Source organism: Scyliorhinus torazame, chromosome 26, assembly GCF_047496885.1.
Source record: "Scyliorhinus torazame isolate Kashiwa2021f chromosome 26, sScyTor2.1, whole genome shotgun sequence".
Lineage (NCBI taxonomy): Eukaryota > Metazoa > Chordata > Chondrichthyes > Carcharhiniformes > Scyliorhinidae > Scyliorhinus > Scyliorhinus torazame.
The window spans coordinates 43097694-43116504 of NC_092732.1; the positions used below are offsets into that span (position 1 = coordinate 43097694).

At 43.7% G+C, this 18811-nt stretch overlaps 1 protein-coding gene across 1 annotated transcript in view; it reads right to left on the reverse strand.

Moving 5' to 3' along the window:
• Window positions 1-18811, reverse strand: part of LOC140403018 (DNA-directed RNA polymerase III subunit RPC3-like) — a 232156-nt gene that overhangs the window by 212320 nt on the left and 1025 nt on the right. Inside the window, 2 exon segments of the mRNA XM_072490671.1 lie at window positions 13944-14199; window positions 18767-18811. Coding sequence (XP_072346772.1) covers window positions 13944-14199; window positions 18767-18811 — 301 coding nt within the window.

Below are 18811 nucleotides of genomic sequence, written 5' to 3' on the forward strand. Positions count from 1 at the left end.
CCTCTATACAGACTGTGATATAACACTGAGCCCTCTATACAGACTGTGATATAACACTGACCCCTCTATACAGACTGTGATATAACACGCTGACCCCTCTATACAGACTGTGATATAACACTGAGCCCTCTATACAGACTGTGATATAACACTGACCCCTGTATACAGACTGTGATATAACACTGACCCCTCTATACAGACTGTGATATAACACTGAGCCCTCTATACAGACTGTGATATAACACTGACCCCTGTATACAGACTGTGATATAACACTGACCCCTCTATACAGACTGTGATATAACACTGACCCCTGTATACAGACTGTGATATAACACTGAACCCTCTATACAGACTGTGATATAACACTGAACCCTCTATACAGACTGTGATATAACACTGAACCCTCTATACAGACTGTGATATAACACTGACCCCTCTATACAGACTGTGATATAACACACTGACCCCTCTATACTGACTGTGATATAACACTGACCCCTCTATACAGACTGCGATATAACACACTGACCCCTCTATACAGACTGTGATATAACACTGACCCCTCTATACAGACTGTGATATAACACACTGACCCCTCTATACAGACTGTGATATAACACTGACCCCTCTATACAGACTGCGATATAACACTGACCCCTCTATACAGACTGTGATATAACACACTGACCCCTCTATACAGACTGTGATATAACACTGACCCCTCTATACAGACTGTGATATAACACTGACCCCTCTATACAGACTGTGATATAACACACTGACCCCTCTATACAGACTGTGATATAACACTGACCCCTCTATACAGACTGTGATATAACACTGACCCCTCTATACAGACTGTGATATAACACTGACCCCTCTATACAGACTGTGATATAACACTGACCCCTCTATACAGACTGCGATATAACACTGACCCCTCTATACAGACTGTGATATAACACACTGACCCCTCTATACAGACTGTGATATAACACACTGACCCCTCTATACAGACTGTGATATAACACTGACCCCTCTATACAGACTGTGATATAACACTGACCCCTCTATACAGACTGTGATATAACACACTGACCCCTCTATACAGACTGTGATATAACACTGACCCCTCTATACAGACTGTGATATAAAACACTGACCCCTCTATACAGACTGTGATATAACACTGACCCCTCTATACAGACTGTGATATAACACACTGACCCCTCTATACAGACTGTGATATAACACTGACCCCTCTATACAGACTGTGATATAACACTGACCCCTCTATACAGACTGTGATATAACACTGACCCCTCTATACAGACTGCGATATAACACACTGACCCCTCTATACAGACTGTGATATAACACTGACCCCTCTATACAGACTGTGATATAACACACTGACCCCTCTATACAGACTGTGATATAACACTGACCCCTCTATACAGACTGCGATATAACACACTGACCCCTCTATACAGACTGTGATACAACACTGAACCCTCTATACAGACTGTGATATAACACACTGACCCCTCTATACTGACTGTGATATAACACTGACCCCTCTATATAGACTGCGATATAACACACTGACCCCTGTATACAGACTGTGATATAACACACTGACCCCTCTATACAGACTGTGATATAACACTGAACCCTCTATACAGACTGTGATATAACACACTGACCCCTCTATACAGACTGTGATATAACACTGACCCCTCTATACAGACTGTGATATAACACTGACCCCTCTATACAGACTGTGATGTAACACACTGACCCCTCTATACAGACTGTGATATAACACACTGACCCCTCTATACAGACTGTGATATAACACTGACCCCTCTATACAGACTGTGATATAACACTGACTCCTCTATACAGACTGTGATATAACACACTGACCCCTCTATACAGACTGTGATATAACACTGAACCCTCTATACAGACTGTGATATAACACACTGACCCCTCTATACAGACTGTGATATAACACTGACCCCTCTATACAGACTGTGATATAACACTGACCCCTCAATACAGACTGTGATATAACACACTGACCCCTCTATACAGACTGTGATATAACACTGACCCCTCTATACAGACTGTGATATAACACTGACCCCTCTATACAGACTGTGATATAACACACTGACCCCTCTATACAGACTGTGATATAACACTGACCCCTCTATACAGACTGTGATATAACACACTGACCCCTCTATACAGACTGTGATATAACACACTGACCCCTCTATACAGACTGTGATATAACACTGACCCCTCTATACAGACTGTGATATAACACTGACCCCTCTATACAGACTGTGATATAACACTGACCCCTCTATACAGACTGTGATATAACACTGAACCCTCTATACAGACTGTGATATAACACCGACCCCTCTATACAGACTCTGATATAACACTGACCCCTCTCTACAGACTGTGATATAACACACTGACCCCTCTATACAGACTGTGATATAACACTGACCCCTCTATACAGACTGTGATATAACACTGAACCCTCTATACAGACTGTGATATAACACTGACCCCTCAATACAGACTGCGATATAACACTGACCCCTCTATACAGACTGTGATATAACACACTGACCCCTCTATACAGACTGTGATATAACACTGACCCCTCTATACAGACTGTGATATAACACTGAACCCTCTATACAGACTGTGATATAACACTGACCCCTCTATACAGACTGTGATATAACACTGACCACTCTATACAGACTGTGATATAACACTGACCCCTATATACAGACTGTGATATAACACACTGACCCCTCTATACAGACTGTGATATAACACACTGACCCCTCTATACAGACTGCGATATAACACACTGACGCCTCTATACAGACTGTGATATAACACTGACGCCTCTATACAGACTGTGATATAACACACTGACCCCTCTATACAGACTGTGATATAACACTGACCACTCTATACAGACTGTGATATAACACACTGACGCCTCTATACAGACTGTGATATAACACTGACCCCTCTATACAGACTGTGATATAACACACTGACCCCTCTATACAGACTGTGATATAACACACTGACCCCTCTATACAGACTGTGATATAACACACTGACCCCTCTATACAGACTGTGATATAACACTGACCCCTCTATACAGACTGCGATATAACACACTGACCCCTCTATACAGACTGTGATATAACACACTGACCCCTCTATACAGACTGTGATATAACACACTGACCCCTCTATACAGACTGTGATATAACACTGAACCCTCTATACAGACTGTGATATAACACTGACCACTCTATACAGACTGTGATATAACACTGACCCCTCTATACAGGCTGTGATATAACACTGACCCCTCTATACAGACTGTGATATAACACTGACCCCTCTCTACAGACTGTGATATAACACTGACCCCTCCATACAGACTGTGATATAACACTGACCCCTCTATACAGACTGTGATATAACACTGACCCCTCTATACAGACTGTGATATAACACTGACCCCTCTATACAGACTGTGATATAACACTGACCCCTCTATACAGGCTGTGATATAACACTGACCCCTCTATACAGACTGTGATGTAACACACTGACCCCTCTATACAGACTGTGATATAACACACTATTCCCTCTATACATACTGTGATATAACACTGACCCCTCGATACAGACTGTGATGTAACACACTGACCCCTCTATACAGACTGTGATATAACACACTGACCCCTCTCTACAGACTGTGATATAACACTGACCCCTCTATACAGACTGTGATATAACACTGACCCCTCTATACAGACTGTGATATAACACTGACCCCTCTATACAGACTGTGATATAACACTGACCCCTCTATACAGACTGTGATATAACACTGACCCCTCTATACAGACTGTGATATAACACTGACCCCTCTATACATACTGTGATATAACACTGACCCCTCTATACAGACTGTGATGTAACACACTGACCCCTCTATACAGACTGTGATATAACACACTGACCCCTCTCTACAGACTGTGATATAACACTGACTCCTCTATACAGACTGTGATATAACACACTGACCCCTCTATACAGACTGTGATATAACACTGACCCCTCTATACAGACTGTGATATAACACTGACCCCTCTATACTGACTGTGATATAACACACTGACCCCTCTATACAGACTGTGATATAACACACTGACCCCTGTATACAGACTGTGATATAACACACTGACCCCTCTATACAGACTGTGATATAACACACTGAACCCTCTATACAGACTGTGATATAACACTGACCCCTCTATACAGACTGTGATATAACACACTGACCCCTCTATACAGACTGTGATATAACACACTGAACCCTCTATACAGACTGTGATATAACACACTGAACCCTCTATACAGACTGTGATATAACACTGACCCCTCTATACAGACTGTGATATAACACTGACCCCTCTATACAGACTGTGATATAACACTGACCCCTCTATACAGACTGTGATATAACACTGACCCCTCTATACAGACTGTGATATAACACACTGACCCCTCTATACAGACTGTGATATAACACACTGACCCCTCTATACAGACTGTGATATAACACTGACCACTCTATACAGACTGTGATATAACACTGAACCCTCTATACAGACTGTGATATAACACTGACCACTCTATACAGACTGTGATATAACACTGACCCCTCTATACAGACTGTGATATAACACTGACCCCTCTATACTGACTGTGATATAACACTGACCCCTCTATACAGACTGTGATATAACACACTGACCCCTCTATACAGACTGTGATATAACACTGACCCCTCTATACAGACTGTGATATAACACACTGACCCCTCTATACAGACTGTGATATAACACTGACCCCTCTATACAGACTGTGATATAACACACTGACCCCTCTATACAGACTGTGATATAACACACTGACCCCTCTATACAGACTGTGATATAACACACTGACCCCTCTATACAGACTGTGATATAACACTGAGCCCTGTATACAGACTGTGATATAACACTGAACCCTCTATACAGACTGTGATATAACACACTGACCCCTCTATACAGACTGTGATATAACACACTGACCCCTCTATACAGACTGTGATATAACACACTGACCCCTCTATACTGACTGTGATATAACACTGACCCCTGTATACAGACTGTGATATAACACTGAACCCTCTATACAGACTGTGATATAACACACTGACCCCTCTATACAGACTGTGATATAACACACTGACCCCTCTATACAGACTGTGATATAACACTGAGCCCTCTATACAGACTGTGATATAACACTGACCCCTCTATACAGACTGTGATATAACACGCTGACCCCTCTATACAGACTGTGATATAACACTGAGCCCTCTATACAGACTGTGATATAACACTGACCCCTGTATACAGACTGTGATATAACACTGACCCCTCTATACAGACTGTGATATAACACTGAGCCCTCTATACAGACTGTGATATAACACTGACCCCTGTATACAGACTGTGATATAACACTGACCCCTCTATACAGACTGTGATATAACACTGACCCCTGTATACAGACTGTGATATAACACTGAACCCTCTATACAGACTGTGATATAACACTGAACCCTCTATACAGACTGTGATATAACACTGAACCCTCTATACAGACTGTGATATAACACTGACCCCTCTATACAAACTGTGATATAACACACTGACCCCTCTATACTGACTGTGATATAACACTGACCCCTCTATACAGACTGCGATATAACACACTGACCCCTCTATACAGACTGTGATATAACACTGACCCCTCTATACAGACTGTGATATAACACACTGACCCCTCTATACAGACTGTGATATAACACTGACCCCTCTATACAGACTGCGATATAACACTGACCCCTCTATACAGACTGTGATATAACACACTGACCCCTCTATACAGACTGTGATATAACACTGACCCCTCTATACAGACTGTGATATAACACTGACCCCTCTATACAGACTGTGATATAACACACTGACCCCTCTATACAGACTGTGATATAACACTGACCCCTCTATACAGACTGTGATATAACACTGACCCCTCTATACAGACTGTGATATAACACTGACCCCTCTATACAGACTGTGATATAACACTGACCCCTCTATACAGACTGCGATATAACACTGACCCCTCTATACAGACTGTGATATAACACACTGACCCCTCTATACAGACTGTGATATAACACACTGACCCCTCTATACAGACTGTGATATAACACTGACCCCTCTATACAGACTGTGATATAACACTGACCCCTCTATACAGACTGTGATATAACACACTGACCCCTCTATACAGACTGTGATATAACACTGACCCCTCTATACAGACTGTGATATAACACACTGACCCCTCTATACAGACTGTGATATAACACTGACCCCTCTATACAGACTGTGATATAACACACTGACCCCTCTATACAGACTGTGATATAACACTGACCCCTCTATACAGACTGTGATATAACACTGACCCCTCTATACAGACTGTGATATAACACTGACCCCTCTATACAGACTGCGATATAACACACTGACCCCTCTATACAGACTGTGATATAACACTGACCCCTCTATACAGACTGTGATATAACACACTGACCCCTCTATACAGACTGTGATATAACACTGACCCCTCTATACAGACTGCGATATAACACACTGACCCCTCTATACAGACTGTGATACAACACTGAACCCTCTATACAGACTGTGATATAACACACTGACCCCTCTATACTGACTGTGATATAACACTGACCCCTCTATATAGACTGCGATATAACACACTGACCCCTGTATACAGACTGTGATATAACACACTGACCCCGCTATACAGACTGTGATATAACACTGAACCCTCTATACAGACTGTGATATAACACACTGACCCCTCTATACAGACTGTGATATAACACTGACCCCTCTATACAGACTGTGATATAACACTGACCCCTCTATACAGACTGTGATGTAACACACTGACCCCTCTATACAGACTGTGATATAACACACTGACCCCTCTATACAGACTGTGATATAACACTGACCCCTCTATACAGACTGTGATATAACACTGACTCCTCTATACAGACTGTGATATAACACACTGACCCCTCTATACAGACTGTGATATAACACTGAACCCTCTATACAGACTGTGATATAACACACTGACCCCTCTATACAGACTGTGATATAACACTGACCCCTCTATACAGACTGTGATATAACACTGACCCCTCAATACAGACTGTGATATAACACACTGACCCCTCTATACAGACTGTGATATAACACTGACCCCTCTATACAGACTGTGATATAACACTGACCCCTCTATACAGACTGTGATATAACACACTGACCCCTCTATACAGACTGTGATATAACACTGACCCCTCTATACAGACTGTGATATAACACACTGACCCCTCTATACAGACTGTGATATAACACACTGACCCCTCTATACAGACTGTGATATAACACTGACCCCTCTATACAGACTGTGATATAACACTGACCCCTCTATACAGACTGTGATATAACACTGACCCCTCTATACAGACTGTGATATAACACTGAACCCTCTATACAGACTGTGATATAACACCGACCCCTCTATACAGACTCTGATATAACACTGACCCCTCTATACAGACTGTGATATAACACACTGACCCCTCTATACAGACTGTGATATAACACTGACCCCTCTATACAGACTGTGATATAACACTGAACCCTCTATACAGACTGTGATATAACACTGACCCCTCAATACAGACTGCGATATAACACTGACCCCTCTATACAGACTGTGATATAACACACTGACCCCTCTATACAGACTGTGATATAACACTGACCCCTCTATACAGACTGTGATATAACACTGAACCCTCTATACAGACTGTGATATAACACTGACCCCTCTATACAGACTGTGATATAACACTGACCACTCTATACAGACTGTGATATAACACTGACCCCTATATACAGACTGTGATATAACACACTGACCCCTCTATACAGACTGTGATATAACACACTGACCCCTCTATACAGACTGCGATATAACACACTGACGCCTCTATACAGACTGTGATATAACACTGACGCCTCGATACAGACTGTGATATAACACACTGACCCCTCTATACAGACTGTGATATAACACTGACCACTCTATACAGACTGTGATATAACACACTGACGCCTCTATACAGACTGTGATATAACACTGACCCCTCTATACAGACTGTGATATAACACACTGACCCCTCTATACAGACTGTGATATAACACACTGACCCCTCTATACAGACTGTGATATAACACACTGACCCCTCTATACAGACTGTGATATAACACTGACCCCTCTATACAGACTGCGATATAACACACTGACCCCTCTATACAGACTGTGATATAACACACTGACCCCTCTATACAGACTGTGATATAACACACTGACCCCTCTATACAGACTGTGATATAACACTGAACCCTCTATACAGACTGTGATATAACACTGACCACTCTATACAGACTGTGATATAACACTGACCCCTCTATACAGGCTGTGATATAACACTGACCCCTCTATACAGACTGTGATATAACACTGACCCCTCTCTACAGACTGTGATATAACACTGACCCCTCCATACAGACTGTGATATAACACTGACCCCTCTATACAGACTGTGATATAACACTGACCCCTCTATACAGACTGTGATATAACACTGACCCCTCTATACAGACTGTGATATAACACTGACCCCTCTATACAGGCTGTGATATAACACTGACCCCTCTATACAGACTGTGATGTAACACACTGACCCCTCTATACAGACTGTGATATAACACACTATTCCCTCTATACATACTGTGATATAACACTGACCCCTCTATACAGACTGTGATGTAACACACTGACCCCTCTATACAGACTGTGATATAACACACTGACCCCTCTCTACAGACTGTGATATAACACTGACCCCTCTATACAGACTGTGATATAACACTGACCCCTCTATACAGACTGTGATATAACACTGACCCCTCTATACAGACTGTGATATAACACTGACCCCTCTATACAGACTGTGATATAACACTGACCCCTCTATACAGACTGTGATATAACACTGACCCCTCTATACATACTGTGATATAACACTGACCCCTCTATACAGACTGTGATGTAACACACTGACCCCTCTATACAGACTGTGATATAACACACTGACCCCTCTCTACAGACTGTGATATAACACTGACTCCTCTATACAGACTGTGATATAACACACTGACCCCTCTATACAGACTGTGATATAACACTGACCCCTCTATACAGACTGTGATATAACACTGACCCCTCTATACAGACTGTGATATAACACACTGACCCCTCTATACAGACTGTGATATAACACACTGACCCCTGTATACAGACTGTGATATAACACACTGACCCCTCTATACAGACTGTGATATAACACACTGAACCCTCTATACAGACTGTGATATAACACTGACCCCTCTATACAGACTGTGATATAACACACTGACCCCTCTATACAGACTGTGATATAACACACTGAACCCTCTATACAGACTGTGATATAACACACTGAACCCTCTATACAGACTGTGATATAACACTGACCCCTCTATACAGACTGTGATATAACACTGACCCCTCTATACAGACTGTGATATAACACTGACCCCTCTATACAGACTGTGATATAACACTGACCCCTCTATACAGACTGTGATATAACACACTGACCCCTCTATACAGACTGTGATATAACACTGACCCCTCTATACAGACTGTGATGTAACACACTGACCCCTCTATACAGACTGTGATATAACACACTGACCCCTCTATACAGACTGTGATATAACACACTGAACCCTCTATACAGACTGTGATATAACACTGACCCCTCTATACAGACTGTGATATAACACTGACCCCTCTATACAGACTGTGATATAACACTGACCCCTCTATACAGACTGTGATATAACACTGACCCCTCTATACAGACTGTGATATAACACACTGACCCCTCTATACAGACTGTGATATAACACTGACCCCTCTATACAGACTGTGATATAACACACTGACCCCTCTATACAGACTGTGATATAACACTGACCCCTCTATACAGACTGTGATATAACACACTGACCCCTCTATACAGACTGTGATATAACACTGACCCCTCTATACAGACTGTGATATAACACACTGACCCCTCTATACAGACTGTGAGATAACACTGACCCCTCTATACAGACTGTGATATAACACTGACCCCTCTATACAGACTGTGATATAACACTGACCCCTCTATACAGACTGTGATATAACACACTGACCCCTCTATACAGACTGTGATATAACACTGACCCCTCTATACAGACTGTGATATAACACTGAACCCTCTATACAGACTGTGATATAACACACTGGCCCCTCTATACAGACTGTGATATAACACACTGACCCCTCTATACAGACTGTGATATAACACACTGACCCCTCTATACAGACTGTGATATAACACTGACCCCTCTATACAGACTGTGATATAACACACTGGCCCCTCTATACAGACTGTGATATAACACACTGACCCCTCTATACAGACTGTGATATAACACACTGGCCCCTCTATACAGACTGTGATATAACACACTGACCCCTCTATACAGACTGTGATATAACACTGACCCCTCTATACAGACTGTGATATAACACACTGGCCCCTCTATACAGACTGTGATATAACACACTGACCCCTCTATACAGACTGTGATATAACACTGACCCCTCTATACAGACTGTGATATAACACTGACCCCTCTATACAGACTGTGATATAACACTGACCCCTCTATACAGACTGTGATATAACACTGACCCCTCTGTACAGACTGTGATATAACACACTGACCCCTCTATACAGACTGTGATATAACACTGACCCCTCTATACAGACTGTGATATAACACACTGACCCCTCTATACAGACTGTGAGATAACACTGACCCCTCTATACAGACTGTGATATAACACTGACCCCTCTATACAGACTGTGATATAACACTGACCCCTCTATACAGACTGTGATATAACACACTGACCCCTCTATACAGACTGTGATATAACACTGACCCCTCTAGACAGACTGTGATATAACACTGAACCCTCTATACAGACTGTGATATAACACACTGGCCCCTCTATACAGACTGTGATATAACACACTGACCCCTCTATACAGACTGTGATATAACACACTGACCCCTCTATACAGACTGTGATATAACACTGACCCCTCTATACAGACTGTGATATAACACACTGGCCCCTCTATACAGACTGTGATATAACACACTGACCCCTCTATACAGACTGTGATATAACACACTGGCCCCTCTACACAGACTGTGATATAACACACTGACCCCTCTATACAGACTGTGATATAACACTGACCCCTCTATACAGACTGTGATATAACACACTGGCCCCTCTATACAGACTGTGATATAACACACTGACCCCTCTATACAGACTGTGATATAACACTGACCCCTCTATACAGACTGTGATATAACACTGACCCCTCTATACAGACTGTGATATAACACTGACCCCTCTATACAGACTGTGATATAACACTGACCCCTCTATACAGACTGTGATATAACACACTGACCCCTCTATACAGACTGTGATATAACACTGACCCCTCTATACAGACGGTGATATAACACACTGACCCCTCTATACAGACTGTGATATAACACTGACCCCTCTGTACAGTCTGCGATATAACACACTGACCCCTCTATACAGACTGTGATATAACACACTGACCCCTCTATACAGACTGTGATATAACACTGACCCCTCTATACAGACTGTGATATAACACTGACCCCTCTATACAGACTGTGATATAACACACTGACCCCTCTATACAGACTGTGATATAACACTGACCCCTCTGTACAGTCTGTGATATAACACACTGACCCCTCTATACAGACTGTGATATAACACACTGACCCCTCTATACAGACTGTGATATAACACTGAACCCTCTATACAGACTGTAATATAACACACTGACCCCTCTATACAGACTGTGATATAACACACTGACCCCTCTATACAGACTGTGATATAACACTGAACCCCCTATACAGACCTTGATACAACACTGAACCCTCTATACAGACTGTGATATAACAGTGAACCCTCTATACAGACTGTGATATAACACACTGACCCCTCTATACAGACTGTGATATAACACACTGACCCCTCTATACAGACTGTGATATAACACACTGACCCCTCTATATAGACTGTGATATAACACACTGACCCCTCCATACAGACTGTGATATAACACTGACCCCTCTATACAGACTGTGATATAACACTGAACCCTCTATACAGACTGTGATATAACACTGACCCCTCTATACAGACTGTGATATAACACACTGACCCCTCTATACAGACTGTGATATAACACTGACCCCTCCATACAGACTGTGATATAACACTGACCCCTCTATACAGACTGTGATATAACACTGAACCCTCTATACAGACTGTGATATAACACTGACCACTCTATACAGACTGTGATATAACACTGACCCCTCTATACAGACTGTGATATAACACACTGAACCCTCTATACAGACTGTGATATAACACTGACCCCTCTATACAGACTGTGATATAACACACTGACCCCTCTATACAGACTGTGATATAACACTGACCCCTCTATACAGACTGTGATATAACACTGACCCCTCTATACAGACTGTGATATAACACACTGGCCCCTCTATACAGACTGTGATATAACACTGACCCCTCTATACAGACTGTGATATAACACACTGAACCCTCTATACAGACTGTGATATAACACTGACCCCTCTATACAGACTGTGATATAACACTGAACCCTCTATACAGACTGTGATATAACACTGACCCCTCTATACAGACTGTGATATAACACACTGAACCCTCTATACAGACTGTGATATAACACTGACCCCTCTATACAGTCTGTGATATAACACACTGACCCCTCTATACAGACTGTGATATAACACTGAACCCTCTATACAGACTGTGATATAACACTGACCCCTCTATACAGACTGTGATATAACACTGAACCCTCTATACAGACTGTGATATAACACTGACCCCTCTATACAGACTGTGATATAACACTGACCCCTCTATACAGACTGTGATATAACACACTGACCCCTCTATACAGACTGTGATATAACACTGACCCCTCTATACAGACTGTGATATAACACTGACCCCTCTATACAGACTGTGATATAACACTGACCCCTCTATACAGACTGTGATATAACACTGACCCCTCTATACAGACTGTGATATAACACACTGACCCCTCTATACAGACTGTGATATAACACTGACCCCTCTATACAGACTGTGATATAACACTGACCCCTCTATACAGACTGTGATATAACACTGACCCCTCTATACAGACTGTGATATAACACTGACCCCTCTATACAGACCGCTAACAACTGCCTCTGTTATTTTCACAAGTACAGTCCCTCCCTCTCCATTCTCTCCCTCTCATTCTCTCCATTCACAGCCTCTCTTTATTCTCACACTCTCACCCTCCATTGTCTCCAGCAACCTGTCAGATACTTTCTTCACAGCTCCGCTCATGGTCATCTTGCCGTTCTGCAGGAGCTCCTCGATGATCAGCTCCCCCGTGTCTCCGTATAGCGTCTTGGCCGAGTAGATGTAGCGGGCGTAGCGCAGAATGCGAATGATGGGTGCGTGGTGCACCTCGTACTCCACAAACCCCCGCTTGTGCACGTGATAGGAGGCGAAGTTGTGATGGATGAGGACGCAGAGAGCTTTCTTAACCTGCAACGGAGCAAATGGTGAGTCAAGACCCTGACACACCCGTCCTCCCCTACACAACGTAACCCCTCTCCGCCCTCCTCCTTCCTCCTCTCCCCTGCGCACAGTCTCCCGGTGTGCTTTAGGCTTAGCTGGGCCCACGTAACCATTCAGCCCAACTATTAAAACAAGGTATAAACAGACTCACTGCTTCCACTCCCTCGGTATCCCCAACACAAAGTATCCGGAAATCTCTGCAGAGAGAGAGCTGGAGCCAGAATCACGCCGGATTTTCCCTCAAATACTAGGGAAACAGGTCAGCTCTCTGAACACGGCGGTTCTCACAAGGAGTGGCATTTGAACAGAGCCCCCCCCACCGTGCCGTGACCTTGACTCTGGCTGCACTCCCCGAGGAACCACCATTCCCACCGTTTTAGGTTCTAACGTGAGGTTAACCATTTTGGTCGGAATAACAGCAAAAGGGATTATTATTTAAATGATAAAATATTCAAACATGCCGCTGTGCAGAGAGACCTGGGTGTGCTAGTGCACGAGTCGCAGAAAGTTGGTTTTCAGGTGCAGCAGGTGATTAAGGCGGCGAATGGAATTTTGCCCTTCATTGCTAGAGGGATGGAGTTTAAGACTAGGGAGGTTATGCTGCAACTGTATAAGGTGTTAGTGAGTGCAGAAGCCAGGTATTTCTAATACAACTAATATCGGTAAAAGATAGCTGTTTAAGCATAAATATTAAGCCCCAGTTTTAAATTAAGGATTGAAGAGACACATATTCTGCACATTCATTTTACACAGTTTTGAAGTAACACCGAAGTCTGATAAAACAGACAGTCTTGAATACATTTTTCCAGTCAGTGTCCAACGACAGAGAAGACCCGTAACAACAACATTGCCTGATAAGATAACATGAAAGCTCCATTGTTATAATAGCCTGGACCACATTCCATAACTGATGAGGCTGAAACATTTTAGATTATTGGTGTGGTTTTAAAATGGACAGTTTATAAAACATCAAATCAAATATATATTTGATTCCAACTTTCTCAAAACATAACACTTTCATAGAAGCAGCATAATTCACTTTGCTAAATTCAAACAGACTTTGATTTACATTTTGCAAGTCATTTGCAATATCCAAGCCAGCATATTTTGGCTTTGATAAAGCAACACATTGCATTCTTTAACATACACAAGTGTGTAGATACGCAACATAGAACATAGAATTTACAGGGCAGAAGGAGGCCATTCGGCCCATCGAGTCTGCACCGGCTCTTGGAAAGAGCACCCTACCCAAGGTCAACACCGCCACCCTATCCAACAATTAGAAGTAACGTCACATATTGAAGGTGGACGGCTTGCCGTCAAATCAAATGTATTTGAGTCTGACCCAAACCAATTTGGATTATATTGGGGTGTAATTAGACGACTTAAGACAGATATGAAAGGGTATAACTGAAGAAGTTTCGGCCGCCATTTTGAGTTTTAGTTTTGAGTTTGAGTTTGAGTTTGGAGTTTTTGTTGTAGATTAGGTTTTAGGTAGATTGGTAGGGTAGGTTTTTGTAGGTAGTTTATTAGTTTTTGTTTTGTTGGTTTGAAGCTGAAGGTTAGCTCTCTCTCTCTCGCTCTCTCTGGCTCTCTCTGGCTCTCTCTGGCTCTCTCTCGCTCTCTTTTTCATATTTCATTTCAGACTTTGACTTTTAAAAGTTATTGTCGAGCTGTTTGCCTAAGCAAGAATATAATGTCTGTGATTCTTTTGAAAGCTTCAAATTGTCTACGAATTGCCTTTTGAATGACTTTCAAATTGTAATTAATAGAAGACAAATAAAACAATTCTTACTGGAACCCGAGAAGTTTTTAACTTAAGTTTCTACTGAGTTCCAGTAATCGCAGAGTGCTGCTGGTAACCGAATGGTAGAAATCCTTGCGTCAGCCGCACCTGGAGTATTGTGTTCAGTTCTGGTCTCCTTACTTGAGAAAGGACGTACTGGCACTGGAGGGTGTGCAGAGGAGATTCACTAGATTAATCCCAGAGCTGAAGGGGTTGGATTACGAGGAGAGGTTGAGTAGACTGGGACTGTACTCGTTGGAATTTAGAAGGATGAGGGGGGATCTTATAGAAACATATAAGATTATGAAGGGAATAGATAGGATAGATGCGGGCAGGTTGTTTCCACTGGCGGGTGAAGCAGAACTAGGGGGCATAGCCTCAAAATAAGGGGAAGTAGATTTAGGACTGAGTTTAGGAGGAACTTCTTCACCCAAAGGGTTGTGAATCTATGAATTCCTTGCCCAGTGAAGCAGTAGAGGCTCCTTCATTAAATGTTTTTAAGATAAAGATAGATAGTTTTTTTTAAGAATAAAGGGATTAAGGGTTATGGTGTTCGGGCCGGAAAGTGGAGCTGAGTCCACAAAAGATCAGCCATGATCTCATTGAATGACGGAGCAGGCTCGAGGGGCCAGGTGCCGACTCCTGCTCCTAGTTCTTATGTTTTCCTAACACAGAATAACAGTTCTTGAGCGAGATGCACTCCGGGTTTTCTCTACCTGCCCGCCTCCCTCCTTCTGACTGGTGGTCACCCATTTCCCTCGTTGTCTGCACTCCCTCAATCTGTCGGGTGGCCACGTCTGAAACGCGCCCTCCACGTATCTGTCAGCCTGGCGGAAGCGCCTCAGTGCTGGTGCAAGGGGGCTTTAGATTCCTGGATCTGTTTTCTGGCCTGGATCTGTTTCTGGGGAAGGTGGAACCTGATCAAGTTGGACGGGTTGCGTCTGAACTGAAACAAAAGAACAAAGAAATGTACAGCACAGGAACAGGCCCTTCGGCCCTCCAAGCCCGTGCCGACCATGCTGCCCGACTAAACTACAATCTTCTACACTTCCTGGGTCCGTATCCCTCTATTCCCATCCTATTCATGTATTTGTCAAGATGCCCCTTAAACGTCACTATCGTCCCTGCTTCCACTACCTCCTCCGGTAGCGAGTTCCAGGCACACACTACACTCTGTGTAAAAAACTTGCCTCGTACATCTACTCTAAACCTTGCCCCTCTCACCTTAAACCTATGCCCCTAGTAATTGACCCTCCACCCTGGGGAAAAGCCTCTGACTATCCACTCTGTCTATGCCCCTCATAATTTTGTAGACCTCTATCAGGTCTCCCCTCAACCTCCTTCGTTCCAGTGAGAACAAACCGAGTTTATTCAACCGCTCCTCATAGCTTATGCCCTCCATACCAGGCAACATCCTGGTAAATCTCTTCTGCACCCTCTCTAAAGCCTCCACATCCTTCTGGTAGTGTGGCGACCAGAATTGAACACTATACTCCAAGTGTGGCCTAACTAAGGTTCTATACAGCTGCAACATGACTTGCCAATTCTTATACTCAATGCCCGGCCAATGAAGGCAAGCATGCCGTATGCCTTCTTGACTTCCTTCTCCACCTGTGTTGCCCCTTTCAGTGATCTGTGGACCTGTACTCCTAGATCTCTTTGACTTTCAATACTCTTGAGGGTTCTACCATTCACTGTATATTCCCTACCTGCATTAGACCTTCCAAAATGGGAGGTCTAAACAGGACTAACATCCTTGCGAAGAGTTCTGCTCGTACTTCGGGGGAGACTGGCGGGGGGGGGGGGGGGGGGGCAGGGTTTAAACTAATTTGGCAGGGGAACGAGACGTGGCGAGGAAGTAAAGTGGGGCAGTGGTTCTCAAATTTTATTTCCGGGACCCACTTTTGCCAACAGGTAGAGAAGGTGGTTAAGAAGCCATATGGGAGCGGCGCATAGAAAAGAGCGGGGAGGTTCTGATGGAGCTGTATAAAACACTGGTTAGGTCCCAGCGGGAGCACTGTGTGCAGTTCTGGTCGCCACATTATAGGAAGGATGTGATTGCACTGGAGGGGGGGCAGAGGAGATACTCCAGGATAATAATAATCGTTATTGTCACAAGTAGGCTTACATTAACACTGCAGTGACGTGACTGTGAAAAGCCCCTAGTCGCCACATTCCGGCGCCTGTTCGGGGAGGCTGGTACGGGAATTGAACCGTGCTGCTGGTCTGCCTTGGTCTGCTTTCAAAGCCAGCGATTTGCTGGTGCATTCCAGTAAGAGAGACTGGATAAGGGGTTGTTTTCCGTGGAGCAGAGAGGGGTGGGGTGGGGTGGGGGGGGGGTGGAGAGAACCTGGTTTAGACGTATAAAATTATGAGGGCATAGAGAGGGTGGGCAGGAAGAAACTTTTCCTCTTAGCGGAGAAGTCCATATCCGGGGGGGGGGGGGCACAGATTTAAGGTGAGGGGCAGGAGGTTGAGAGGGGATGTGAGGGAAACCCTTTTCACCCAGTGGCTGGTGGGAGTCTGGAACCCGCTGGCGGAACGGGAACCCTCACAACGGTGAACAGGTATTTAGATGTTGGCTTGGGACGCGGCCAGTGCTGGGAAGGGGAAGGTGCTCGATGGCCGACGGGGACACGATGGGCCTCCTTCGGCGCTGCACAAACCGGGCGACACTGCGCAGCGGGGGGAACGGGGAGGTCACGGGTGGGGGGCCGACACTGATCCCCGCAGGCTCATCGCCGGTACCTGATCGATTGGCGTCTCCGTGTCGTTGGCGATCAGGCGCAGGGG